General features: G+C 39.4%; 2 protein-coding genes across 3 annotated transcripts; one reads left to right on the top strand and one right to left on the bottom strand.

Annotated features, from left to right (window-relative positions):
* Positions 1-557: 557 nt before the first annotated feature.
* Positions 558-14416, top strand: LOC117302660 (lymphocyte-specific helicase-like). Its single transcript, XM_033786643.1, has 17 exons — positions 558-627; positions 1502-1694; positions 2109-2389; positions 2855-3094; positions 3711-3798; positions 4646-4731; positions 5503-5661; positions 5760-5912; positions 6721-6903; positions 7651-7865; positions 8559-8684; positions 9029-9460; positions 10355-10583; positions 10745-10864; positions 11386-11502; positions 13106-13265; positions 13756-14416. Exons 2-17 carry the CDS (start codon positions 1589-1591, stop codon positions 14049-14051), a joined length of 2991 nt encoding a protein of 996 aa, XP_033642534.1. The 5' UTR covers positions 558-627; positions 1502-1588; the 3' UTR covers positions 14052-14416.
* Positions 14417-17456: 3040 nt separating this feature from the next.
* On the bottom strand, positions 17457-21057 carry LOC117302764 (solute carrier family 25 member 35-like). Of its 2 annotated transcripts, none has more exons than XM_033786784.1 (4): positions 20981-21057; positions 20015-20475; positions 18800-19018; positions 17457-17885 (listed from the first exon to the last, which is right to left on the bottom strand). In XM_033786784.1, exons 2-4 carry the CDS (start codon positions 20405-20407, stop codon positions 17571-17573), a joined length of 927 nt encoding a protein of 308 aa, XP_033642675.1. In that variant the 5' UTR covers positions 20408-20475; positions 20981-21057; the 3' UTR covers positions 17457-17570. The 2 variants fall into 2 exon arrangements, with proteins under 2 accessions (XP_033642675.1, XP_033642676.1); XM_033786785.1 differs by lacking the exon at positions 20981-21057 and adding an exon at positions 20899-20967.
* Between the last annotated feature and the right edge of the window lie 3464 nt (positions 21058-24521).

The following is a 24521-nucleotide window of genomic DNA, read 5'->3' as shown; positions in this document are numbered from 1 at the left end:
GGTGAACAAAAAAAGTTTTGGTGTGGTGTTATAGGATCCAACCAACCCACTCCCCCCCCCCCCCCCCTCAAATTATTATTTTTTGTATAATTTTTGAAGACACAATGATTTGCCTCTTTCGTAATGAATAAACCTGACTTCAAAGTACTTCTTGAAAAATACTATGCACACACATTTATAGTATTTTCTTTCTAAAACAGGTCCTCACCTACTACCTCAGCAAACTTTAATGCATCATCTATCATGCATCAGCTGCTGCGATACAAATTTACTTAAAAATCATTATTTTGAAAGTCTGATATTTGAAAAAATACAAAGTGTTCATGAACTTATGCCAATTTTTAACAATCATACTAAAATTGTGGTAATTCTTAAGACTTTATCTCAAATAGTTACTACTCAATGCCCCTTGTTGTTTAGCTTGCCCTTTAAAAAATTAAATTACAGAATGCTAAAAATATAATAGTGTCTGGCCGCTGCCTCTTTTGAATGAGCTGTACCTATCGAGGAATTGATTGTGTACCAGACTCTCATATGCCAAGCACGAGGGTTGGTTATGAAACACATGAATGAAAATCCGCGCGAAACGCTGTCGTGCATTTTAATGTAGCTGGAAACATAGGCAAGGTAAGTGAGAAGGTTTTGTGGGAATATTTTTGCTAATTTAGCTGAAATTTAAACAAACTTTCTGGAATTTGTCATTGCTTATTAGTTTACTTTATAAAGTAAGTTTTTAAAGTGGAATGACATGTGATTTCTACTGTAAAATACAGCGTTTTAGGCCGACTAAAATCTTCTTGTGAACATGGCCAAGTGAAGTTGTGTGTTGTCGTCTGCGCTGCCAGAACTCGGCATGGTCAACATGGTCAATTATACTTATTTGTTTTGACATAAATTTAGTTTGCTACTAAAAGTTGCAGTAGTTAGCGACTAAAAGTAGACTGCCACTATTTTAAACTATTATCATGACAGAGGAAAAGAAAGTCCAATATAAAAAAAAAACAGATTTTTGAAATATAAAACTGTACTGAAAATTGCTTAATCTCTGGACTGCAGCCGTTTTTGTGGGAGACTATTTGTATTTCTAGCTACCTCCACTCCATTCCTATTTCTTCTTTGCATCTTCCACTATGATTGAAGGGGCACCAAGTCAAAGGTCAAGACCAGGGCAAAAGAGGTCACAGATTCCATGCCTGGTATGGTGGTCTGTTTTTACGTAAGAAAGTTATTTGTTTGTATTCAGGTCTTAAGATAAAAGCATGTTCTCTCTTTGAATTGTTGAAGCGGCACAGAACAGCAGTTTTTCCTCTTTATAATTAGTAGGAAAGCACTCCTACTAAAGGGGAAAATGTATTTAGTTTTTATTGTAATTTTGCAAAGCCAAAGGGCACAACAGCAAAAGCACAGGGCACTACGACATTTGCTGCAACAAGTGCCATGGGTTATTTCGAGCTGAAGTGAAATTAATAATGAGTGATTTGTTTAATTTTGTTTTTCACAGTTTGAGTATCGAGACTCAACTATTGCACCCTAGAATCCTAGCTGAGCACGGATCCTGCTACCTGACCAACCATACCTGACCAATCAGATGGCAGCAGTAGCGTTGCCTCCAACCGATGTCTCCCCAAACAAACCAATTCAAGAGGCAGACCATCCTGAAGACGTTGCCCTGGAACAGAGATCCAAAATAACAGGTCTTTATTCCATTCCTATTATTTGCCATCAACTTGCCAACAACATGTCCAACATGCAGATGGCAGGGAATTAGTCTTGACACAGACGTCAGCGATCAATTTACAAGAAGCACAGTACATTATACACTACACAGTGCCGATCATTGATGTCTTGGGCCAAGACTAAATTCCATATGCAGGAAAGCACCCTCTGTTGTCCATGTTGTTCAAGCTCTGTGAAAAAAGCAAGATGGTGGCCAACGGCTTTACTGCTGAGAGGTCACTTTGATAACCAAAATGTAACTTATAATTTATACAAATTCTCTTTTAGCTAAAACCTTACCTTTTTGTTATTGACTCCCTAAATTCAAAACAACTTACAGAGCTATGAAGAAAGTTGAATGAATCTGTGTATTATATTTTGGTACAATACAGATACAATTCCTCATAAATCGACCCCAAGCACCGACACTGAGATGGCAGCCACAGGCAGCGAGGGTGCTGGTCCCAGTAGCAGAGTCCCAGACAGTCCTAACATTACAGACAAAGCCGTCGACGGCAGAGCGCCAGATAGTCCTGACACTACAGACGAATCGGACACCGCTAACGATCTAGGCTGTGTGCCTCTTGATGGCTTGATTACTGAGAGCATGCTGGATGAAGAAAAGGAACTTAATCGCAAGAGCAAAGAGGATGAGAAGAGATTGCAAAAAGAGGTATGTGACGTGGAGGATAGGTTTGATATAGCCTCACTTACATGTAGGTGGGCAATTCCAAGCAAACATGAACTTGACACCGAATAATAACATTTTTTTCACAACTTTCTTTACTTTTAGAAGTTATAGCTTACATTGTAAATCAATTGGATTAAGTTGTTGACAAGGTATGAACCCAATTGGTGCCAAATATGACCTCAACTTGGGCTCCATGTAGGCTTGGCTTAATTGACAGGAAAAGCTGTACTGCGGCTGACCATGGTTTTGCCAAGTGCATACCTCAAAGTTCAAGTTGCTAGCCATGCAAAGTTTCTATTTCAGAAACAATTGGTGGCTATGAACCAATAGCAGTTAAGTGGTGAGTACAAAGGAGGGTCGGTGTGAAAGGATGGATTCTGGACAATAGATTTGATACTTTTTAAAGGAAGTTTAAATAATAATACGATGGTGTTTATGAACGGACAGGCGATCTCAGCATGGCAAAAGGAGCAAGACGAACACAGATACAGTCGGCTTCAGCATCTCCTTGAGAAGAGCAGCATCTACTCCCGCTTCCTCCTGAACAAGATGGAGGAACAGCAAATGAAAGAGAAACTGAGGCAGGAGAAGAGAACCAAAAAGAACAAACAGGAAACCGACGTCAAGAAAAAGAGCGGGTCTAGCGGCAAGAACAAGAAAGAAGAAAAGGAAAATAAAGAAACCAAGGTATGAAACCACGACTACCTATAAATTTAAATGCCATTTTGTTTGAAGCTAAACCCTCCATTGAAATTGGGCTGATGGTATGCGCGCAATTCTTGTTTTGCGTAGTATTGGTTAATAAGTGATGTTAAATGTCACGTTAAGTTATGTTAAGTGTCGTGGCCGAGCGGTTAAGAGCACCGAATTTAAACTCTGATGTTTCTGATTAGCAGAGTGTGGGTTCGAATCCCAAACCGCGACACTGTGTCCTTAAGCAAGACACTCAACCATTGCTTCGTCCTTCGGATGGGACGTAAAGCCGTTGGTCCTATGTGTTGTGTAAACACATGTAAAAGAACCCAGTGCACTTATCGTAAAGAGAAGGGGTTTGCCCCGGTGTTCCTGGCTGGATTGGCAGCATATTGCGCCACAGCACCTTGTAAACCATTACATGGTGCTAAGGATTAGGTCTTATATCTCAAACTTCGTCCCACTCCATGCAGTAATAATACCTGGTGCTTTGTGTCCTTTGGCAAAAGGAGCGTTATAAATGCGGTTATTACATTAAACTGGAGGTCGTTGATCGTTTCAGTAAATTTTTCTTGGTTAAACCCAAACTCATTAAATATTTGACTTACAGATGACATGTAGAAGTCCAGAGAGTGGACCAACAACTCGGAGAAGTGGCCGTCACAAGAAACAGGAGACAACAAGCCAAGAAGCGCCAGGTAGGAAAATAAATTTTGGGCTGACGAGCCTGATACTTCATGGAGGCAACGCAGGTGATTGCCTCCGTTGCCCCTAGTCATTGCCTCAGTGCCCTTCAAATGCTCCAGTAGAAGTTTACAATTTCCTCCGTAGGGTGTCCCTTACCAACAAGAAAATGCCTTGGTGCCCTTGAAATGCTCCAGTAGAAATTTAAAATTTTCTCATAGGGTGTCCTCTAACCGAGGAGAAAATGCCTTGGTGCCCTTGCTCTTTCAAAAACAAAGCATACAGGCCGCTGTATTTGACCAAGAAAACTTTAGAAAATGAAGGCCATTGTATTTGCAAAGACGGACTATTTTTTTTTTTTTTGAAGGAGTGTTAAGGTAAATCCATTCTTCCGCACTTCTTAAAGGAAACACATTGCCTCTAGATTGGGCCTTTGAAATGAAAATATATGGTTGGAAAGATGTTTTGAAGAAGGAGATATTGATCCACACCACCCTCAAAATTGTGTAGTTTTCCTTTTACTTCAGAGTGGTAGGGCAAGCAGGTCTAGGAGTCTCAATCCTGAGATGAAAAAATACACAAGAAGAGCCAATGCCTGGTTCAGGCTCTTCGGAATCAAAGCTGCAAGTCCCAGGCTGGTGATTTCAGTGTTGGACCAGTGGTCTTGAGTTTTTCAACTATATGATGACAAAAGCGATTGGCCTGTAGTGCTTTTTCAATTTATGGTCAAAACTGTGTAGAAATACTTTCTAGAATTCCGATCCAGTAGATATTTTGAGCTGCAACTTTTGTGGTGCTATGGATTTTCCCCCAAATTCAGGTCCTGAAAACTCATAGTTTGTAACTTTTTTTTCACTTTAGAAAATACTGAAGAGCAACCGAAAAGCAAAGGCCGCAAAAGAAGAAGGGAAGAAACCTACAGCATAGCGGACTACATCGACAAATCGGTAAGTGTAGAGTAGCACTCTGTTCTAATGCTTAAAAATACAAGCTCAGTAGCAGGATTTCAGCCAGCGTGTCGGAACTCATGCGTACATGTGTCCAAGCTTTGTGATTGCTCATGTGTACTGGATGATATTTTTGCATCAGGATTACAGAATATAATTTGTTTTAGCCCTAAAGCTGATATGTGTCAAAGGCAGTGGACACTATTGGTAATTACTCAAAATAATTATTAGCATAAAACCTTTCTTGGTGACGAGTAATGGGGAGAGGTTGATGGTATAAAAAATTGTGAGAAACGGCTCCCTCTGAAGTGCTATAGTTTTCGAGAAAGAATAATTTTCCACGAATTTGATTTCGAGACCTCAGATTTAGAACTTGAGGTCTTGAAATCAACCATCTAAACGCACTCAACTTCGTGTGACAAGGGTGTTTTTTTTCTTTCATTATTATCTCGCAAGTTCGATGACCGATTGAGCTCAAATTTTCACAGGTTTGTTATTTTATGCATATGTTGAGATACACAAACTGTGAAGGCTAGTCTTTGACAATTACCAATAGTGTACACTGCCTTTAAGCGCTGCATACTCGGTACTTTCCCGAGTTTACTGTAACCAAGGAATCAGCGCTTATGGAAGCGCTTAGCTACATACAATTTTAATCCGGTGACTTTCCCCTGCCTTGTTTAATAGTGAGTAAATGACATTATAAATGTTGAAGTTGCACATGTTAATGATGTCATTTATCGTTGACGTTCTATCACAACCACTTTTCAGACTTTGACTTCCAAGAAAGTTAAACAGGAACTGGAGGAAGTAGAAAAGAAGAAGAGCAAGGACGAGAGTTCATCCACGATGAAAGAGAAAAACTCTCAGGATTCGAGCAGCGAAGCATCTCAAGAAAGTTTGTCATCTGACGAGGGCAAACCACAAGAGGTGAGATGACGAGGCTGGTATTATTAAATTGTTATTATACAGTTCTGGTAAGGATGATGATGTTGTATGCTGATCTCGTTTTATCTTTGCATTGAAAGGCCGCCACCTTGCCATCAACAGCCAAAACAGAGGAGTTTATGGACACGTTCAGTCGAACCATTAATGGGGAGAAAATCTCTGATTTACAGCCGGATCTCTTCACTGGCGGCAGACTCAGGAAATACCAAGTGGAAGGTATTGAGTGGCTCAAGGTAAGGCACAATTTATTCTGTCTCAAATCTTTCTCAAAAACACCAGTGAAGAAGGGTATCAAAAATGATTGTATTTTTACATCAACAATTTCAGCAATGATCACTTGTTGTTTCTGTTCAGTATGTCTTTAAAGGCTTTCTGTTTCTGCTTCTTGTATTTGTCAGTTTTTATGGTTAATATTTTATTGTGAACTTTGTAAATGCTTTATGGTACCTAAGTTGCATTGTTTTGACAGTATTCTGGTGTTCATGCGCCTATTTTATCATAAAGCTTTGAGTTCTATTTTGCTTATTTTTTACTAGTGGACTTTTTCTTAAACTGTTTCTGTGTCATTTTTCTAATGCCATTTTTACTTCCCTCGGACAGGCTGGTTCTAGAGAGAGCACAATAGACCATGAGCGCCTGCATTGGCGGATACAGGCGCTATACAAGACTTTGTTGTTTATTATTATTATTATTATTATTATTATTATTATTATTATTATTATTATTATTATTATTATTATTATTATTATTATTATTATTATTATTATTATTATTATTATTATTATTATTATTATTATTATTATTATTATTATTATTATTATTATTATTATTATTATTATTATTATTATTATTATTATTTTCGCAAATAACATTGCGCACGCGCAAACTGTTGAATGAGGTGTATGTGGGATAGCTGTAGACAGAATTTGATCGCCAGCTAGACCACAATTTGCACCTAATTCCAAGCTTTACGCGCACGCCCGAGTATTTGCGAAAAGGTCTATAGATAAATTTGTATTATTTTTTTGTATATCCTGCCAGGTGTTGTATGAGAATGGCGTGAATGGTATCCTTGGTGATGAGATGGGTCTAGGGAAGACGGTTCAGTGTATCGGTCTGTTTGCCCACATCATCAAGATGGGGGTGCCTGGTCCGTTCCTCGTGGTTGCCCCACTCTCAACACTCTCCAACTGGATGTCAGAGTTTGAACGGTTTACACCATCGGTAAGGTGGGAAGCGCTGAAACTCAAGAGACCAAATAGATTTTACATCAGGGATATGTATATGTTGAAAACTCACTTGTTCAAATCTTTGTAGTTACCCCATTCTGTAGCTTAATATTTTCTGTTAATTGTGTTTATTTCTCATGTTTATTTCTGCTTTGTAATGCTTTTTTTTTTCTTTCTTAATTTTATTTTTATTTTTTACATGTATTTTTTTTTTTTTACATGTATGTATTTTTTTTTTTACTTTATATTTGGTGCTGTTGCCCTGGTTTATTATAGTCTTCACCAGGACACCAGCGCCATGCGCTTACAAACGCAGTATTAAGCGCAGTATAAATTTGTATTATTATTATTATTATTATTATTATTATTTAGGGTTTGGTTGTTGGTTTTTTGCCCTCCACTGATGTGTGTAAAGCACTTAAGACTCTGTTCCAATGTAAACTAAACATTGCTTGAAAGAAAGAGACATTTTTCATTATACTTATTGTGACAAACTCTACTGAGAGTGGGGTGTGCCATGAAGTTTTAATTAATTAATTGCGCATGTGATAGACTTTAAATTAAAAGGAAGGTCTCAATTATGTTTTTTTTTACTGTCCCCTGCGTTTAAACTGTAAGGAATTTGTAAAACACGATTTAAAAATTTGGTCAACATCCCAAATCTTTTCTTTTTTTTTGCGAGCAGGTAACCAAAGTTCACAACCTTGTTCTCATGCTGCAGTTTCACTTTTCCTTGTCACAGATTAAGGTGATTCTATACCATGGTCATCCCGATGAAAGAGAAAAGAAGCGACGCCAGATTCGGAAGCATTTTGGAGAATTCAAGACCCAGCCGGTAGTCGTGACGTCGTATGAGATCGTCATGATCGACAGAAAACATCTCGCCAATCATCTCTGGAAGTACATCATCGTTGATGAGGGACACAGGATTAAGAATCTCAATTGCAGACTCATCAGGTCTGTCCACAAAACCTTGTTTGAGTTAGGCGTGACATCCTTTTAGACCCGGTTCCCAAAGAAGCTTGATGTTTGTCCGATACGGAATTCCCCCAATTGTGTCCTTAAGTTGCTTCGGTCACTGACGCATACCGCTTATATAAGGCCAGTGGTTTCTGGCTCTGGGGTCACACAAAAGACAGCTTAAGCCCTGACTACTGTACAGTTTAGAAAACATTGTAAAGACCGATTTAGCAACCGGGCTTGAAAAAAGGGGTCCTAAAAGGATGTCACGCCTTAGGGACTTTTGGGAACCGGGTCTGAAATTAGTCCAGGACAACAAGCTGATAAGTACCGTCAAGGACAAAGGTTTTTCACCTGGGACTCGAACCCACACTTTGCCGTTATAATAATAATATAATAATATTCTGTTTTTATATAGTGCTTTATAGACCATGTCTCAAAGCGCTTCCAACATTATTACCCTGATCACTGGGCCATTTCATTCCTTAAACCATCTCAGCTCCCTGGGAGTATACAGCCTGTGCCGCCAAATATGTAGCGCACTAAGCTAAACCAACCACAGGAACCATCTCTGCCCTCACAGGTACCCATTTACCCCTCAGTGGAGAGAAGCAATTACAGTAAAGTGTCTTGCCCGGGATTCGAACCCACACTTTGTTCAATAAATTTCCTCTACTAACTATCTTGCAGAGAACTCAAGATGTACCACTCAGCAAACCGACTTCTACTCACAGGAACCCCACTACAGAACAATCTCGCTGAGCTGTGGTCGATGCTTAACTTCCTTCTTCCAGAGGTCTTTGATGATCTCAAGACGTAAGTTTTTATGTACTTACGTAGCCTTTTTAGAGTATATCATACAAAATGGCTTTTATTTTAGGGTTGAACAATAAAAACAAATTGACGAGAGCTGAACTTTAACCTGTGACCCGTGTACTGGTGCTCTACCCACTGAGCTATCTAGGTTGGCGGTCTCCCTATTTTGTCAACTTGCCAGTCAGAAACCATACAACCATTAACTGCCATCAACTTTCGTTACAAGATTGGTTTACTTTGTTGAGGATAAAGTTATCCTTTGAAATTAAGCTATCGATGCCAAAGATCGAGAACAGCACATCAAATTTCATTGTCTGTCTTGGATTTTTTCTTTCTCCATGCAGTTTTGAGTCGTGGTTTGATTTCTCAACGCTGGCCAAGGAAGGCGGAGACGAAGCCATCGTTGCCCAAGAACGAGAACAGCACATCGTCTCCATGCTCCACCAGATCCTCACCCCATTCCTCCTGCGTCGACTCAAATCGGACGTTGAGCTCAACATCCCTCCCAAGAAAGAAATCCTCGTCCAGGCTCCGTTGACGCCCCTCCAGGAGGAACTCTACAAATCCCTGGTGGATAAGACCATCTTGAAGAAGATGAAGGAGAAACACCAACAGGGGGAGGCTGAGAAAGAGGAGGAGGTTGGGACGAGCGGGAGGGTCGTAAGAAAGTCTCGAGGAGAGGTGAACTACGCCCTGATGGGAGAGGCTGGATCAGATGATAGTGATATTGAAGATTGGGTTCAGAAACTCTCTGATAACGCTGATCGCTGCCAAAAGTAAGCCACTCAACAAATATACTTTAAAGACACTGGACACTATTGGTAATTGTCAAAGACCAGTCTCCTCACTTGGTGTTACTCAACATGTGCATAAAATAACAAACCTGTGAAAATTTGAGCTCAACTGGTTGTTGAAGTTGCGAGATAACTATGAAAGAAAAAACACCCTTGTCACACGAAGTTGTGTGCTTTCAGATCAGTGGTGTTTCAGATGCTTGATTTCGAGATCTCAATATCTAATTCTGAGGTCTTGAAATCAAATTCATGGATAGATGGTTCTTTCTTGAAAACTACGTTACTTCAGAGGGAGCCGTTTCTCACAATGTTTTATACTATCGACATCTCTCCTTTACTCGTTACCAAGTTAGGTTTTTTGCTAATAATTATTTTGAGTAATTACCAAAAGTGTCCAGCAGCCGATTTCACAAAACGTTTGGATTAATCCTATCTCGAGTTGGGACGAGTTACTCGTCCTAACTTAGAATGGGTTCAATGCATCCTACGCCTTTGGACACGGAACTTAACTCGTTCTAAAGTCCTAAGATTAATCTCAAGTTAGGAAGAGTTTGGTGAACGCTCAAAGCAGTCGGATGACACTCACCACCACCCATTAGTCCATGCTCCAGCAAGGCCCCGACTGAAGTCCAGGAGAAATTTCTGCTCCCCCCAGCATGCCCCCCAGAGACACTGCAGTGACAACCAGGGCTACTCAGGGCTACCAAAGAGCTAAGACCCTGCTGAAGAAAATTTTTGAAGCAAGCATAAAATTGCAGATGCCTGGTTTCTGAGGGTGACCAAAGGTGTAACTATCTCAGCTCACAACGGCATTGCTCTCAAAGAAATGGCCGATAAATTAAGAGTATTAAAGTTATTTCCTCCTGTACATTGTAGAGCTGCAAAGAAAGCCCCAAAGGAGGCCCCCAAAGACGTCGAGCTGAACATCAAGATCGACAATATCATGAGTCAATTACGCAAATGCTGCAATCATCCGTACCTCTTGGAGTATCCACTGGACCCTGCGACCCAGGAGTTCCGTGTCGATGAAGAAGTAGTCTCCTCATCGGGGAAGTTCCTGGTCCTAGACAGGCTGCTACCCGCCCTGAAGAAACGGGGTCATAAGGTAAACCAAAATTTGATTCTGAAGTTTCTATAAAGGGGCTTCCATGTCAAATTCAGTTTTGTGATGCACTCATTTTCTAACCGATATAGTCCACAAGAAAAGGGGAAATTTTTACAAATCGCATTAAAATAGGCCTCTTTTTTTTCTTTTTTCTCCAAAAGGTCTTGCTGTTTTCACAGATGACTCGTATGTTAGACATTTTAGAAGATTATTGCTACCTACGCAGTTATAACTACTGCAGACTAGATGGCACAACAAAACTTACTGACAGACAAGAACAGGTGAGTGTTACACAAGGAATACTTTGACATTGTATATTTATGTCCTAGGAACAGTTTCTGAATGTTCCGTAATTTCTCAAAGAGAACATTTTGTTGTCTTTACGTTTAGTTGCGCCATTTCGTGGCCTAGCAGTCTTTAGTTTCCCTCAAGCTCAGAAGCAAAGTGTGGGTTCAGATCCTGGTCATGACGCTTGTGCCCTAGAGAAAGGCACTTACCCATAATTGCTTCATGAAAAATTGAAACGGTAGTGCATTCTGCCTTTTACAATAAAGGCTCCTGGTTGTACCCAAGCCTTCATCCTTACAGACTTTGAAGGGGTGACCAGTTTCAGCCCAAGGTCACAGTTGGTTTGGGTCGATAGCCCAAGTGGGCGTCTGTGGCCTTTTGACAGTGGGAAATCTCTCATAACAATTTTTTTTTTTTTTCAAAGTCGGGGGTGTCATCAGAATTTGTTAACACTTTCTTATTGATTTTAAAAACTAAATTGTGGACTGATTGATGTTATTTTGTGTTTCTGTAGATCGGTGAGTTCAACAAAAACGAAGATGTGTTTCTATTCTTGCTGAGTACAAGGGCTGGAGGCCTTGGCATCAATCTCACATCAGCCGACACTGTTATCATCTTTGACAGTGATTGGGTAAGTGTTAAGGATTGTATTGCTGCCACTTGATCCCTAACCATTGCAGTGACTTGACCTTATAGCCTGTATGCATGTCCAAAGGTGCAATAGGCGAGAAAGAACACATGTTTTTTTTTTCAAATTCTCTTTAATTTGTGGGGAGCGTGGCTCTTACCATGCTCCTAATAATAGCAATCTGGGGGGAAATTTTTAACAGAACCCCCTAGGAATATCATTTTGGTTATTACCACACCATTTTGTTTGAGAGATTTGACTTTTAGAGTTTATATGAATTGTTTTACTGTGATATGGATGTATAGTAGCGTAGAGCCAGACATTTTGACCTCTGACCTTCCAATTCTAATGTATTTTACTGTGCTGTGCTATTGTATTGTGTACTACTGTGTTTTAAGAAGTGACTTACTTGCAGAAGATGTATCTTTTATAGTCTTGTCTTATGTAAGCCGTCAACTTCATTGCACCTTCGTTGAATGACTTACCTATTCATATATTTGCCAAGCTGACTCTGTTATGATTTTCGGGTGAATTTTTATGCCTCACTTGTTTGGATGTACATTTTTGTAACAAAATACCTCATATATTTCATTGTTTTATGTTTTGTGTTGCACATAGAGGCTCCTGCATCCTGAACTATATAAATGTCTTGTTTGATTATTATTGTTATATATTTGAGAGTTGAGATATCACATTATAAATGCATGTTGTTGTGTTTTGGTGAGTGCTTGTCCTTTTACAGTTGAGGGCCTTTCCTCCCCACCTATGATTGGGGGGGGGGGGGGCAATGGCTTCATTGTTGTGACCAAAATGAAGTTTTGGAAGTCAGTTTTACTTGGTGTATGCTTTGACTGAAGGCATTGTTTCCAGGGATGAGATTGTTCAGACTTTTGGCTGAATTCAGACTTTTTATGTTGGCCTGGTTAAGAAAATTAGACAATATTTGTTTTGAGCAATCAAAGAAATCCTGCTCCTTGGTCTACTTCTCTAGTGCTTTGGATACTGTTTCCAAAAGCTCCTTGGAATCTGTAAACCCAGGGGTTACCAAACGGTAGAAATGCCATCATTTCAACATACCTTCGAATTTGTATCCAAGTTTCAGACTTTTTCGTTACTAACGACTCTCACCCCTGTGTTTCTCACATTGTTATTTGCAAACATTTGTGTTATTTACAAGGTAGTAATTTACATCTTAAAATACATGATGTTTAGTTAGCTTAGAAACGCAAGTAATAAGATAATATCTAAGCAAGGGGAATAGTCACCCTTATTCATATTTCTAATGACCTAAATACAATTTGAATATTGACCAGTTTGTTTGACATACCTGTGTAAACCTTTAAAAATATCTAAGCATGGCGGAATAGTCACCCTTATTCATATTTCTAAAGATCTAAATAGAATTTGTATATTGTAATTTTATATATGTATTTATACATAGTTTTATCTGTTTTTAATTATACCTGTAAATGGCGGCTATTCATTGTTGGATATCAATAAATAAATACAAAATAAAAATATTGACAAGTTTGTATGACGAACCTTTCAAAACAAAACAAAAAACTTTAAATAGCATTCTTTCAACTGGAATCCTCTCCACCTATAGAACCCTCAGAGTGACCTCCAAGCCCAGGACCGCTGTCATCGTATCGGTCAGACCAAGCCAGTGGTCATCTATCGCCTGGTCACCTCTAACACCATCGACCAGAAGATTGTGGAAAGGGCGGCCGCTAAACGTCGTCTGGAGAAGATGGTCATCCATCAAGGTTAGTCAAAGGACGAGAATTGTCAGACTATTATCGAAAATCAGACTTGTAATTTGTGTAAATTTGATGTAAAGGCCGAAATGAATTTCTCATCGGGGGAATAATAAAGTGAATTTGAATTGATTTTAATTAAATAGTGCTGAGGACACTGTTCCTCAAAGCTCTGTGAAATCTAAACCCCCAAGCTTGCCATCATTTCAACATACAGGTATCTCCTAAAGTTTAGATCCAAGTTTCAGACTCGACCCTGTTAAGCCCTATTCATGCTTCCTGCGAATGCTTTATGCTAAGCGAGTTTCCTTGCGTCACAATTGGAATAACAGCGTGTACCGGTTATTGCGTGACCAAGATTCGCTTAGCATTCGCAGGAAGTATGAACCGGGCTTTAGGCTGAAGTGGCCACTCATTGCATGGGTGTAGTTCAAACCCTGGAAACCGACGATCAGATATGAGATCCCAGATATTGATCAGGCCTTTTCTTCTCCCGCAGGAAAATTCAAAGGTGGCAAGATGAACTTAGCCAAAGATTCAAAGTCGCTTATCAACCCCAAAGAGCTCCTTGAGCTTCTACGTTCCTGCGATCACAGCGGCTTCGTCAAGAACTGCAACCAGGACGTCATCAGCGACAAGGATCTGAAGCTCTTACTAGACCGCAGTGAACTCCTGGCCAAGTTCCAGGGGAAGAAAGTACCGGCCAAGAAGGGAAGGAAGGAGGTTGCGGACTCGAGCGTCTTCAAAGTCTTGGAAGATGATGTCGATGATGACAAGAAGTTGAGGATACTTTGATGAGGGATGGGGCTAGATGCCAAATCATTGGACACTGTCAACAAAGATATTGACAAAATTGGGAGACCATAAACAGTAGGGCTTGATAGCTCAGTTGCTAGAGCGCCGGTACGTCAACCCAGAGGTTGTTCATTCAAGTCCCGCTCTAGTCAATTTGTCGTTTGTTCATAATCAAACTATGCAAAACTTACCAAATCAGTTTCCCTTGTGGTTTGTTTCTTGATTAATATTAAAAAGTTGCATCCCCTTACGGTGATCCCCTGGCACGCCTGAAATTTCACGGAGCCCGTGGCCTCTGTTGCCCTGGTCTTGGCCTTGGTGCCCCTTCAAAAGTTTCCCATAGACTTTAAGGTTTTCCAATGGAAGTGCCCTTTGCAAAATGAGAATGGCTTTGCCCTTTCAAAGATGGAATTCCCAGATTGTATCGTAAACTTGGGTGTAATCCCTGGCTACACGACAGTTAATTCTGACTGGCACTCTCAAATAAAGATATTGACTGACAACATAAAAGCTAGAAAGGATTCTGTGTAGTGTCGCTACCAAAGAGCACCACAGAAAAAATTATTCCTTCCCTAAACCCAAAATGTGCTTTCGATATTAAATGCTTCCTTTCTTACTACCTTAAAATAATATATAACAATGTTGTGCTAAAACAAATAAACAGTCAAACAACTTTGTATTTGCAAAATACATTTGCCAAAAACACAAGTTTGTGCTGTTTTTCCTTTTCGCTATTAACACAAAAAAAAAACTATTTAAAAAGAGTTACCTTTTTAGCCGAGTAGTTAGTCGTTGAAAGAAAAAACACTTGATTTATGCTTATTCGTTTATTTGTGTATTTATTTCCTTACAGATAGTATGTAAAGTATTATAAAAGATAAAGTTTATTACATTTTTTTTAAGGATGGGAGTGGAAAGTCAGATTTGAGTTGTATTCATTAACAAAATGTTAAAGGAACAGGTTCCCTTGGATCGGTCGAGTTGGTCTTTGAAAAGCATTTGAAATTGTTTGTTATAAAAAACATATGGGTAGAAAGATGCTGTAAAAGTAGAATACAATGATCCACACAAACATGCCTCGAAATTGCACGGTTTTCCTTTTACACGGTCAGTCATTTATGCGAGTCAAATTTTTTACCACCATAAATGGCTGACCGTATTAGTTCACAAAGGAAAACCACACAATTTCGAGGCAAACGTTGTATTCTACTTTTAAAACATCTTTCCAGCCATATGCATTTATAACAAACGGTTACAAACGCTTTTTATAGACCAACTCGTCCGATCCAAGGCAACATGTTCCTTTAACTTTGCATATGAGCTAATAAATATTGTTTAGTCTTACCCTTCCACTGATGTGTGATGCATATTCAGTACTTTAACTGAGGTCCTTTGAAAAATTCCACGGGCATGTTACTCAGGTTGCATTCAAATCCATAAGCCTTTTTGAGGTATGGCGGACGTGATACGCGCGCGTCACACGCCGCGACTGATGTCACGCTCACCATGTTGGTGGTCATTAGGTTTACGTGTAAACGCCGCGTCACCTAAAATGCGCACTTCACTGAATAACATACGTTCTATTTCTATGGTCAATACGCACACATTTATCACAACTTTACAGTTGTAGCATTGTGTCCGCCCTACCTCAAAAAGGCTTATGGCATTTGCCGTTTTTGTTTGTTCTTTTGCCAATCTGCAATGAATGTATTCTTACTCTATGCTGTAGACATAATAAGTATATTTATATGAACAAATTCCTGACCTATTGACATAAAGAGGCAACTTTGGAAGAAGATAAAAAATGTGGCCATCCACCTTGGGGGGAAAAAATAATAATAATATTAATTTTGGTTTTTACCCATACACCGATGTGTGTTAGCACTGTATACTCAGTACTTTCCCCGAGTCCTGTGAAAAAATATCGCAGGCATGTTACTCGGGTGGGATTCGAACCCACGACCCTTGCAATTCTAGAGCAGTGTCTTTCCAACTAGACTACCGAGGTTGCCCGGTAGCTAGAGGCAGTTCGAATCCTATGTTTTGGCAGCGGGTACCGCAACGATATAATAGATGTTAAATTTGCATCGGGGATAAAGAATATTAATTTTGGTTTTTACCCATACACCGATGTGTGTTAGCACTGTATACTCAGTACTTTCCCGAGTCCTGTGAAAAAATATCACAGGCATGTTACTCGGGTGGGATTCGAACCCACGACCCTTGCAATTCTATAACATCCCTGTCAATTTGTTAAACACTTTCAGGCTTGGACTACACTACACAGTGACCATAACCTCAATTGCCCTTGTCTTGGCCTTGGTGCCCCTCAAAAGTTGCCCCAATGTTTTCCCAATGGCCCTGCCCTCAAAAGAAAGAAAATCTAGACCTTTCCTATGCAAACACCTTTGAGGTCTACTTAAATGTCTGAGTAGTTTGTCTAAAATGTATTTATTCATCTTTTGTTAATATAATGTGTTATCTTTGGGGCAGCACTGCAAGTTCATTCCATCCATCTTTCCACATTTTTCTTAAAGTATATTTGTAATGTTAAATAAAGTGGTGTTTGATAACTTAACAGTTTGATAATTACTAAAGAGAAAACATTTGATTGGTTCTTGTGGTTTGAAAAGTTTTTCATTTGCTGTGTAATATTGCTTTAATTTAATCTTGCTTCGTTAAAACCTCAAAAATAGTTCAATGGCCAGTCATACTCCACATTTGCAACTTGGGAAATACTCGGTTATTTTTTTTCAAAAATGTAAATAATCAAACAAGGACAAATTCAAACTCAGAGTATAACAATAAAATGTTCTTTATTTTGTCTGCAGAAAAAGAAAAAAAAAACAATACATCAATGTTGATCATACATTTATACTTCAATGGACTACCTTCAAAAGTTGCAGACTTTATCAATTTAATGTTGGGAGAAAGAATACTTTGCATGCTGGGCACACACCATCAAACGTATTGTTGGTTTTTTATAACAACAATTTGTTGTTTCATTGGTGCTATCGTAAAGTTGATTGTACTCCCTGGCTACACAGTAGCTAATAGCTGTATGGCTTCTGACTGGCAGTCCGACAAACAGAAACATCAACAAATTAGGGAGGTGCCCAACATATGGGGTAGAAAGCTCAGTTGATAGAGCACCGGCATGTTAATCTGGTGGTCATTGGTTCAAATCCTGCTCTAGCTAACTTCTCATTCAACCCCAAATTATTTTTTTAAAATAACAATTGTAAACTGGACCCTTAGGCCTATATGGGAAAAAACAAGTGCGTGCGAGTCGACAGAAAACAGTTATATACATGGTGCCTCAGGCCTGTATGCTTTGTTTTTGAAAGGGCAAGGGCACCACGGCATTTTCTTCTAGGTAAAGGGCACCCTGTGAGGAAATTGTAAATTTCTACTCCAGCATTTTAAGGGCACCAAGGCAATGGCCAGGGGGCATGGAGGCAATCGCCTTTGTTGCCTCTTTGAAGAATCGGGCCTGATGTCTCTGCAAACCTGACTAGATCATTTAGCCCCTTTGAGTTTTTTATATAACTTTCTCCCCTCGTCCCAGAATAGAAGACTTAGAACGGTGTGAGGAGCTGTCCGGAACCAAGACGCCGACCACCCTTTATAAAAACCAAGCAGTCCTTCATTGCGTAGAATCTTCCATAGACAATCCATGAAGCCGCTATAGTACAGCCCTTTTCCATGTGGGTCGAGTCCCTGATTGTAGAGTCGTGTGCTGATGACGTCAAATGGCGTCATGATGCAGACCACTGCTACGCCGCTAACCATACTGGCACAGAATGGAATGGCAATGCTCTGTGGCTTGAAGAACTGTGAATGGGATACAAAATGAAACTGGTGTGAATAGTGTGCACATACAAAAGTGTGTTGGTCACTGTGGTCGAGTGGTTAGACTGCAGGACATGCAGTAACAAAGTTGTGGGTTCGAAGCTAACCGCTGATTTCACGATGAGTACAATAAATATTGTCGTTTAGTTGTTGAATCGCATTTCTTGTTGTGTGCAATTTATAGTAATAGACATTGAACCAACTTAAGTGTTTGAGACAGGTTGCCAACTTGGCGATTATGAGGAAGTTCGCGTGTGCACATTAATCCACCAGTGGTCGACCACAGACTAGCAACGCACATGCGCAGTGAAGTACTCACCCGAACGACTCGTTGGTAGTCTAGTCAACCTTCCACCTTTTCGCTAAAGTGTCACTGGTTCCCTTCTGCGCTTAACACATGTTAGAACGGAACATGCTGTTGGGACCAGTGAAGAAACCATGGTCTCGAGGCTGGTTCCAAATGGTCGACCACAGTAGTCAACCAATGGTCGACCAGCCTGGGTTCGAGTCAAAATGGTCAACCTTTAGTTAACCATTGTGCACACTCTAACTTGCTCATAATCCCCTTATGGGAGTTTGCAGGGCTCCCTTGACAGTAAGACCATCTAAACAAACAACACTGCAATCAGGGGGGGGGGGGGTACCTCCTATTGTCCTTCATTTGTCTGTACTAATCTTTTGGCATCAATTTGCACTACAGGTGTACAAGCTATCCATCTAGGGACCTCAATCAACCAGGCACCCTATTGTCCTCTTTTGTTATCTTCTTATAACTCATTAAAAAAAAAATCAAAAGCTTTCTTTAGAAGTAATTTTTTTTGCTGAAGAGCCTTGAGTATGGATACATGCACTGTAGACCCAAATACCCAAGTTTGCTATGATTACCATAAACTTACTTCAGTATTTATAACCATCTCCTTAGCTGTAGAGAATGTTGATAGTTGTGCTGCAGAGCCGAACGAAACCCGTACAACTGCCGCTGTGGCTCCCCTCCACAAACCAAAAAAGCCTCTTTCTCTGAAGGTCTGGCGTAGCGCCATTGTCATGCCGGTGTGCGTGTGTTGGTAACCGACAGCTATTACCTGATGTGATTGGGCTTGAAGATGAGTTTTTATCTGCGATCAAGCAACAGAAGACATCAATAAAACAATCTTATTGTGAAAGCAAAGTTGCACAGCCACAATCATATGTACACTTTCTTTATCCCCCGATGCAAATTTAACATCTATTAAATCGTTTGCAGTACCCGCTGCTGAAAACATAGGATTCGAACTGCCTCTAGCTACCGGGCAATCTCGGTGGTCTAGTTGGTATGACACTGCTCTAGAATTGCAAGGGTCGTGGGTTCCGAATCCCACCCGAGTAAAATGCCTGTGATTTTTTTCACAGGACTCTGGAAAGTACTGAGTGTACAATGCTATACACATCGGTGTATATGGGTAAAAACCAAAAATTAATACACCAAATGAACAACAGATACATCTTGAGTAACTTTTTGCAGATCTTGTTAGTTTTGTATTGTACAATAATTTATTGTGTAATAGTGGTGCACAGCTTGTGCAAGTGGACTTAAGTGCATGTTGCGTAAAGTTTTGTGAAATCTGTGGCCTATTCCATAAAACAGGATCACTGTAACACTAACTCATTTTGCAGTAAAACTACTATTAACTAGGGGAGTGCAGTCCTCAAACCATCAGACTCAAAATAAAAATATGCAGTTTGATTTTGAAGCTTTTTGAGACAATGGAGCGTTATTATAGACCATGTGAACTTCATTACAAATACAATAGTGTGACCTTGCGCATTCTGTGGGTATTCTGGCAGGCAAGATACTACACAGGTCCTACACAGGAATTTGGTGTCATAATTTCCACACGAATCCAAGATTTATGAAAGTAAAGAGTTGGGCAAGTTTTGAGATGTGCACCTTTTCATCATACATGTCATATCAAAAGTTGATAGGAATTGGACGGTGCAATCTCCATAAAATATAAGATTTTATGTTTTATTTCGTTAGGCTGTGTACAAATCGTGCCTGCAGGAAATCCAGGCTCTGTGGCTCTTTTGTAAACATGTGATGTCACAGGTCACATCGTCTATACTAGACTTACCATATAAAAGGGACTGCTTACTAAGGCACCAGTGGCCCCCGCTAATGCTCCTGCCGGTACGCTTCTCAGTACACTAACTTCACCCTTAGAATTCTTAGTCAATCCTAGATCAAAGAAACACTGATAGCTCCCTAAACGGCAACCGTTCATAAAAAGTTGGTACCACAAAGCGGGTCCGAGCCCCTTCTGTAATGCCAAGAGTCCGTCCACTCGGCCGATGGTGAAGAAAGCGTGGAAGACATTCCTGTAGTGTCTGTGATAGCTCCCTCGTGCTTTGAGTTCGCCTTGAAGTTGCATGCGCGTTTTAACCACTTCCAGGGGGTTGCTGAAAAGGCAAGCTCCGCAAGCAGCCACACCCCCCAGGAAGAATTCTGAGATGCTGACGTCTGGCATAGTTGATTTTAAACCATACTCAAGTTTTAGGGTTGAAGATGATGCTTGACATCCAGCACAGCCTACATCTATTTTATATAAAGAATAGAGAAAAAATTATACTTTTTAGTTAGTGTTCAATTTCACCAAGAGAAGAGGCAAGTTGGTGGTGCTGTCTTTACCCACCGTCCCAAAGTCACAAATATGTTGTAAAATGTATTGTTAAAATAATATCTGCTTCAGTATAACAAAATTGGCTGCTTATAATCTTAGTTAGACCATGGAGGATAGACCCAGTACTGGGGCTCTGCTCTGTAAACAAATAACACATTTTGCATATGCAAATAAATGGGGGGAAAAGAATTCAATTTAGTGCAGAGCCAATGCAGTTACTGCCTGTGTCTTCTTGTTTTTTAAAAACCTTTTTACAACCTTCCTTCAGTCACCCGCTAATCTTGCACTACAGACTAAATTTCGGTGTTGAAAATCATTGAAAAGAGTACTTTATTTACCTTACGTTGTTCTGTTCTTTTGTACAACAAAATTTACATTGAAAGATAGTATTTTCACCTAAAAACAACTAAGCAAACTTACTTTATTACAGTTTTGGGAGCCCTCTCTCTCTGCGGTGGTTTTAAAGAGCGCCCTCATTTTGGTCATATTAATTAGCGTCAAATGACCGTCAACACGAACGGTAACGTCATTCACCGTCAAAACCATCATTATTAAACACAAAAAAAAAAACTGTAAAGTGTATGGGCTTGCAGGTTACATTCATGTATAAAAATGTATAATATAAGCATGGTCAATGACCGCCATTACTATTTCACAGAGCTTGCTCTGTAACAACATGATCGACAGAGGGCGTTACCTTGCTGGTAAAGATTAGTCTTGAACCATGAACAGAGACGGCAAGATTTAAAAAGTGATTTATATCTTAATCTGTCTTTAGCTTCTTTAGGGGGCCACTTTTTGCTTCGTGGCTCCCGGGGCTGAATATTCAGCTTAAACTCTCTTGTGATATATTTTACCTGCACCGAAATTTGGTAAGTGGGTATTTTCGGTGCGACGTTGAAGTCATGGTTTGCAGAATTCGGACGTGAAATAAACGTTTTAAAGTAATTATTCACTTTATGCAAATCTTTACAAAAGTGACGTTCACTCAATATTTGCATGACGTGAATAATCAATTTAAAACGTTTATTTCACGTCCGACTTTTGCAAACCATGACTTCAACTACGTACCTAAAATACCACTTCACAAAATTTCGTAACTTCTTTACATTATAATTATATACCAACGCCCAAAATGAGAACCCCGGGAGCCATGAAGCATTAAGTGGCTCCCTAAAGAAGCTAAAGATAGGTGAAATGGCTCTGAAGTCAAAAACAAATTTCTTATTATACAATTCCAAGCAAGAAATAATCATTAAGTGAGTGCCGCCCTCTCACAGAATAATTACATATCACCCTCTATAGATGCATGCAATATTGATGCCCACTCTGTCACCCCGCTGAACGTGGATTGATTCGACGTTCATTATGAAAACGTCCATAAATCGCGATCAATAAGTCTGGGGTCCAAGATTCTAAAATCGTAGCGTTATTGGAAACAAAGCAACAAATAATTCAACAAAGCAAAGCTGTTTACTTCCTTCCTTTTCCAGTCGGATAAACTCTGATATTGGCTGAGACTATTCAAGCCTTTTTAGTCGGATATCTCCTCTGCTATTTAGTACCGATGATTATTGTTGAGGAGGATATTATACCAGCCCTGTTACGAGCCTTTGGTCGAGTAGCTCGGCGCGGCTATTGACGGTGACTATGGGTTTGTTCGTGGAGGTACCTGATTTGTTGAGAAGGGAACCACAATACCACTAATGCCAAATTCATCAGGTTATAAAAAAAAAATTGTCTGATTTGCTCTTTGACAAAGACCTCCTGATTGGTAGGCAATGTGGAGACACTATTATCCGCGAGCACGTGAATTATATGCGCTCAGTACAATACAATAAGTGTGCATAGCAGTGCGTTACTATTTTAGTCGACTAGGTAATTACCATTACATTCGGCTTAGCGGGGAAATACTTGTGCAGTTGGGTTAACAAAATTACTACAATAACAATAACAGAGCCGATTGAATTAAAACTATGCTCAAAAGTCGGGGACAAAATAATCCACATTGCGGATAATAAGTTTACTTTGTATTCATCCAGGATAGATTGACATGGTCTCATACGCCTCTTTATGTTTATTATCCTTTATATTATAATGTACTTCATATTTCAACCTTTAGCATAATAATATCCAAAAAGGTAAATACACAAATGAACAACTTTCTTGTGACAACCGATTACATCCTAACACTACCATTTTTCTTACACTAATCAACAATTTACAAAAAGAACGAAATGAAGAGACAACAAAAATAATTTTTAAAATAATATGGGCCTACAACACTACATCCACAACTAAACTTTAACATCGATACCAAGAAACATACATTATATCAATAATTCTCTCCCTTATGGGGAATTACCAAACTACACCAAAACATCAACAAACAAACAAGGAAATAGTTACACCTAAAAGAAGTTTAAAGGGCATGGACAAAAAGAAACAATTAATGGCAAAACACAGATATACAAAAAAAAGGAGACACAAATAAAAGGAGAAAAAAACCAAATAAAGACTCAAAGAAAAAACAATCCAAATAATAAAAGTATAGAATCTTATAAATGTTATGAATCTTTGGAGCTTAAGATCCTCATTCATTTTAAATACAATTCCCAATCCAACTATACAAAGTGACTATAACCTCTGTCTCTGTGCCCGTAAACGGAGCTATGGGCGCAGCCACTGCAAGTAGTGGCGGACGTGCGCCATAGCCGATCATTTTGGGGTAGAATTATAATGTCATGCATAAATATTAAGAGAGGCGTATGACACCCACATTACATTTCAAAACATTTGCTAGTATACCTTAAGCATTGACGTTCAGCCGCCATCTTAGAGGGTAGACGGTTTTTTTACCTCCAGGTGAGGACGCCCTATACTGATATGACATATCGTATATACAGGGTCTATTACATCTAAGAACAGAACAATCTGTCACCCTATCTTTAAGTAGATCAAATCTTCAGGAGCCTAACAACTAAAGTTCGGTGTTTGTTCATCACTTCAGATGAGTTGTTGAACCTTTTATTTCGTAACACGTTGTAATCCATTGAACTACAACTCCAGTTGAGTTTGCACTTCAAGTCAATTTATTGTGTTACAACAACCTTTATTGGAAATAATATGTCAATACTTTTTATTGGGGCACCCCACTCAATCAACTCCCATAGCATACATACAGTGCAGAATGATACATAACTCAAAAAAATACAATAACATTTATTTGAAGTCCGGCAGCTTTTTAAAGTAAAAGGAAAGTTATCCATTAACTCTTGAATTGTTACACTGTAAACAAATTGGGTAAAAAACGCCCAACTTTTTACCCAATTAAGGGCGAATAGTGAACTCCTCCAACTTTTGGGCAAAATATTACCCATCAAATTTAGGCACTCTGATTGCCAAATAATTGGGTAATATTTCCTCATCAATAGTTGGGTATATTTTGGTAACCAACGGTTGGGTAATTTTTTGTTTACCCATTTTCTGGTATTTAATCCATTATCAATAACCCACTAATCGGGCGATGATTTAATTAATGATTTAACCCTTTTCGGTGTTATCCAACAAATGGTGAATGTATTTAACCCTTTGATTTACAGTTTCTTCTGTGATACGTCATACAAGCAGGCGTAGAAAATATATTTTCCAAGATGGCAAACGGTGGTGAGCTGTGACCTTCCAAGGCCTTGGCATCTCTCTCAAAATCGAGAGGGTGCTCAAAGGAAACAAACTGTATTTTTAACTAGTGGTTCGTAGATGCTTTGGAGGGTTAGTTTTTAACTATAAAATACAGTTTGTTTCCTGTTCAGGTTGTTGTACACAGTCGTGACAGTTGCAGCGCAAGCACACGCATACATGCCACAACCGGCGTTGCACATAATGGCATGATAAAACTGAAACTAAAAACTGAAACTAATTCAACAGTAGTGTCACTTTGTTGCTCCCTCTGCAACTGTCA

This window comes from Asterias rubens, chromosome 18 (assembly GCF_902459465.1).
Source record: "Asterias rubens chromosome 18, eAstRub1.3, whole genome shotgun sequence".
In the NCBI taxonomy this organism is placed as follows: domain Eukaryota; kingdom Metazoa; phylum Echinodermata; class Asteroidea; order Forcipulatida; family Asteriidae; genus Asterias; species Asterias rubens.
The sequence above is the reverse complement of the archived record's forward strand: the minus strand, read 5'-3'. Positions and strand labels throughout refer to the sequence as shown.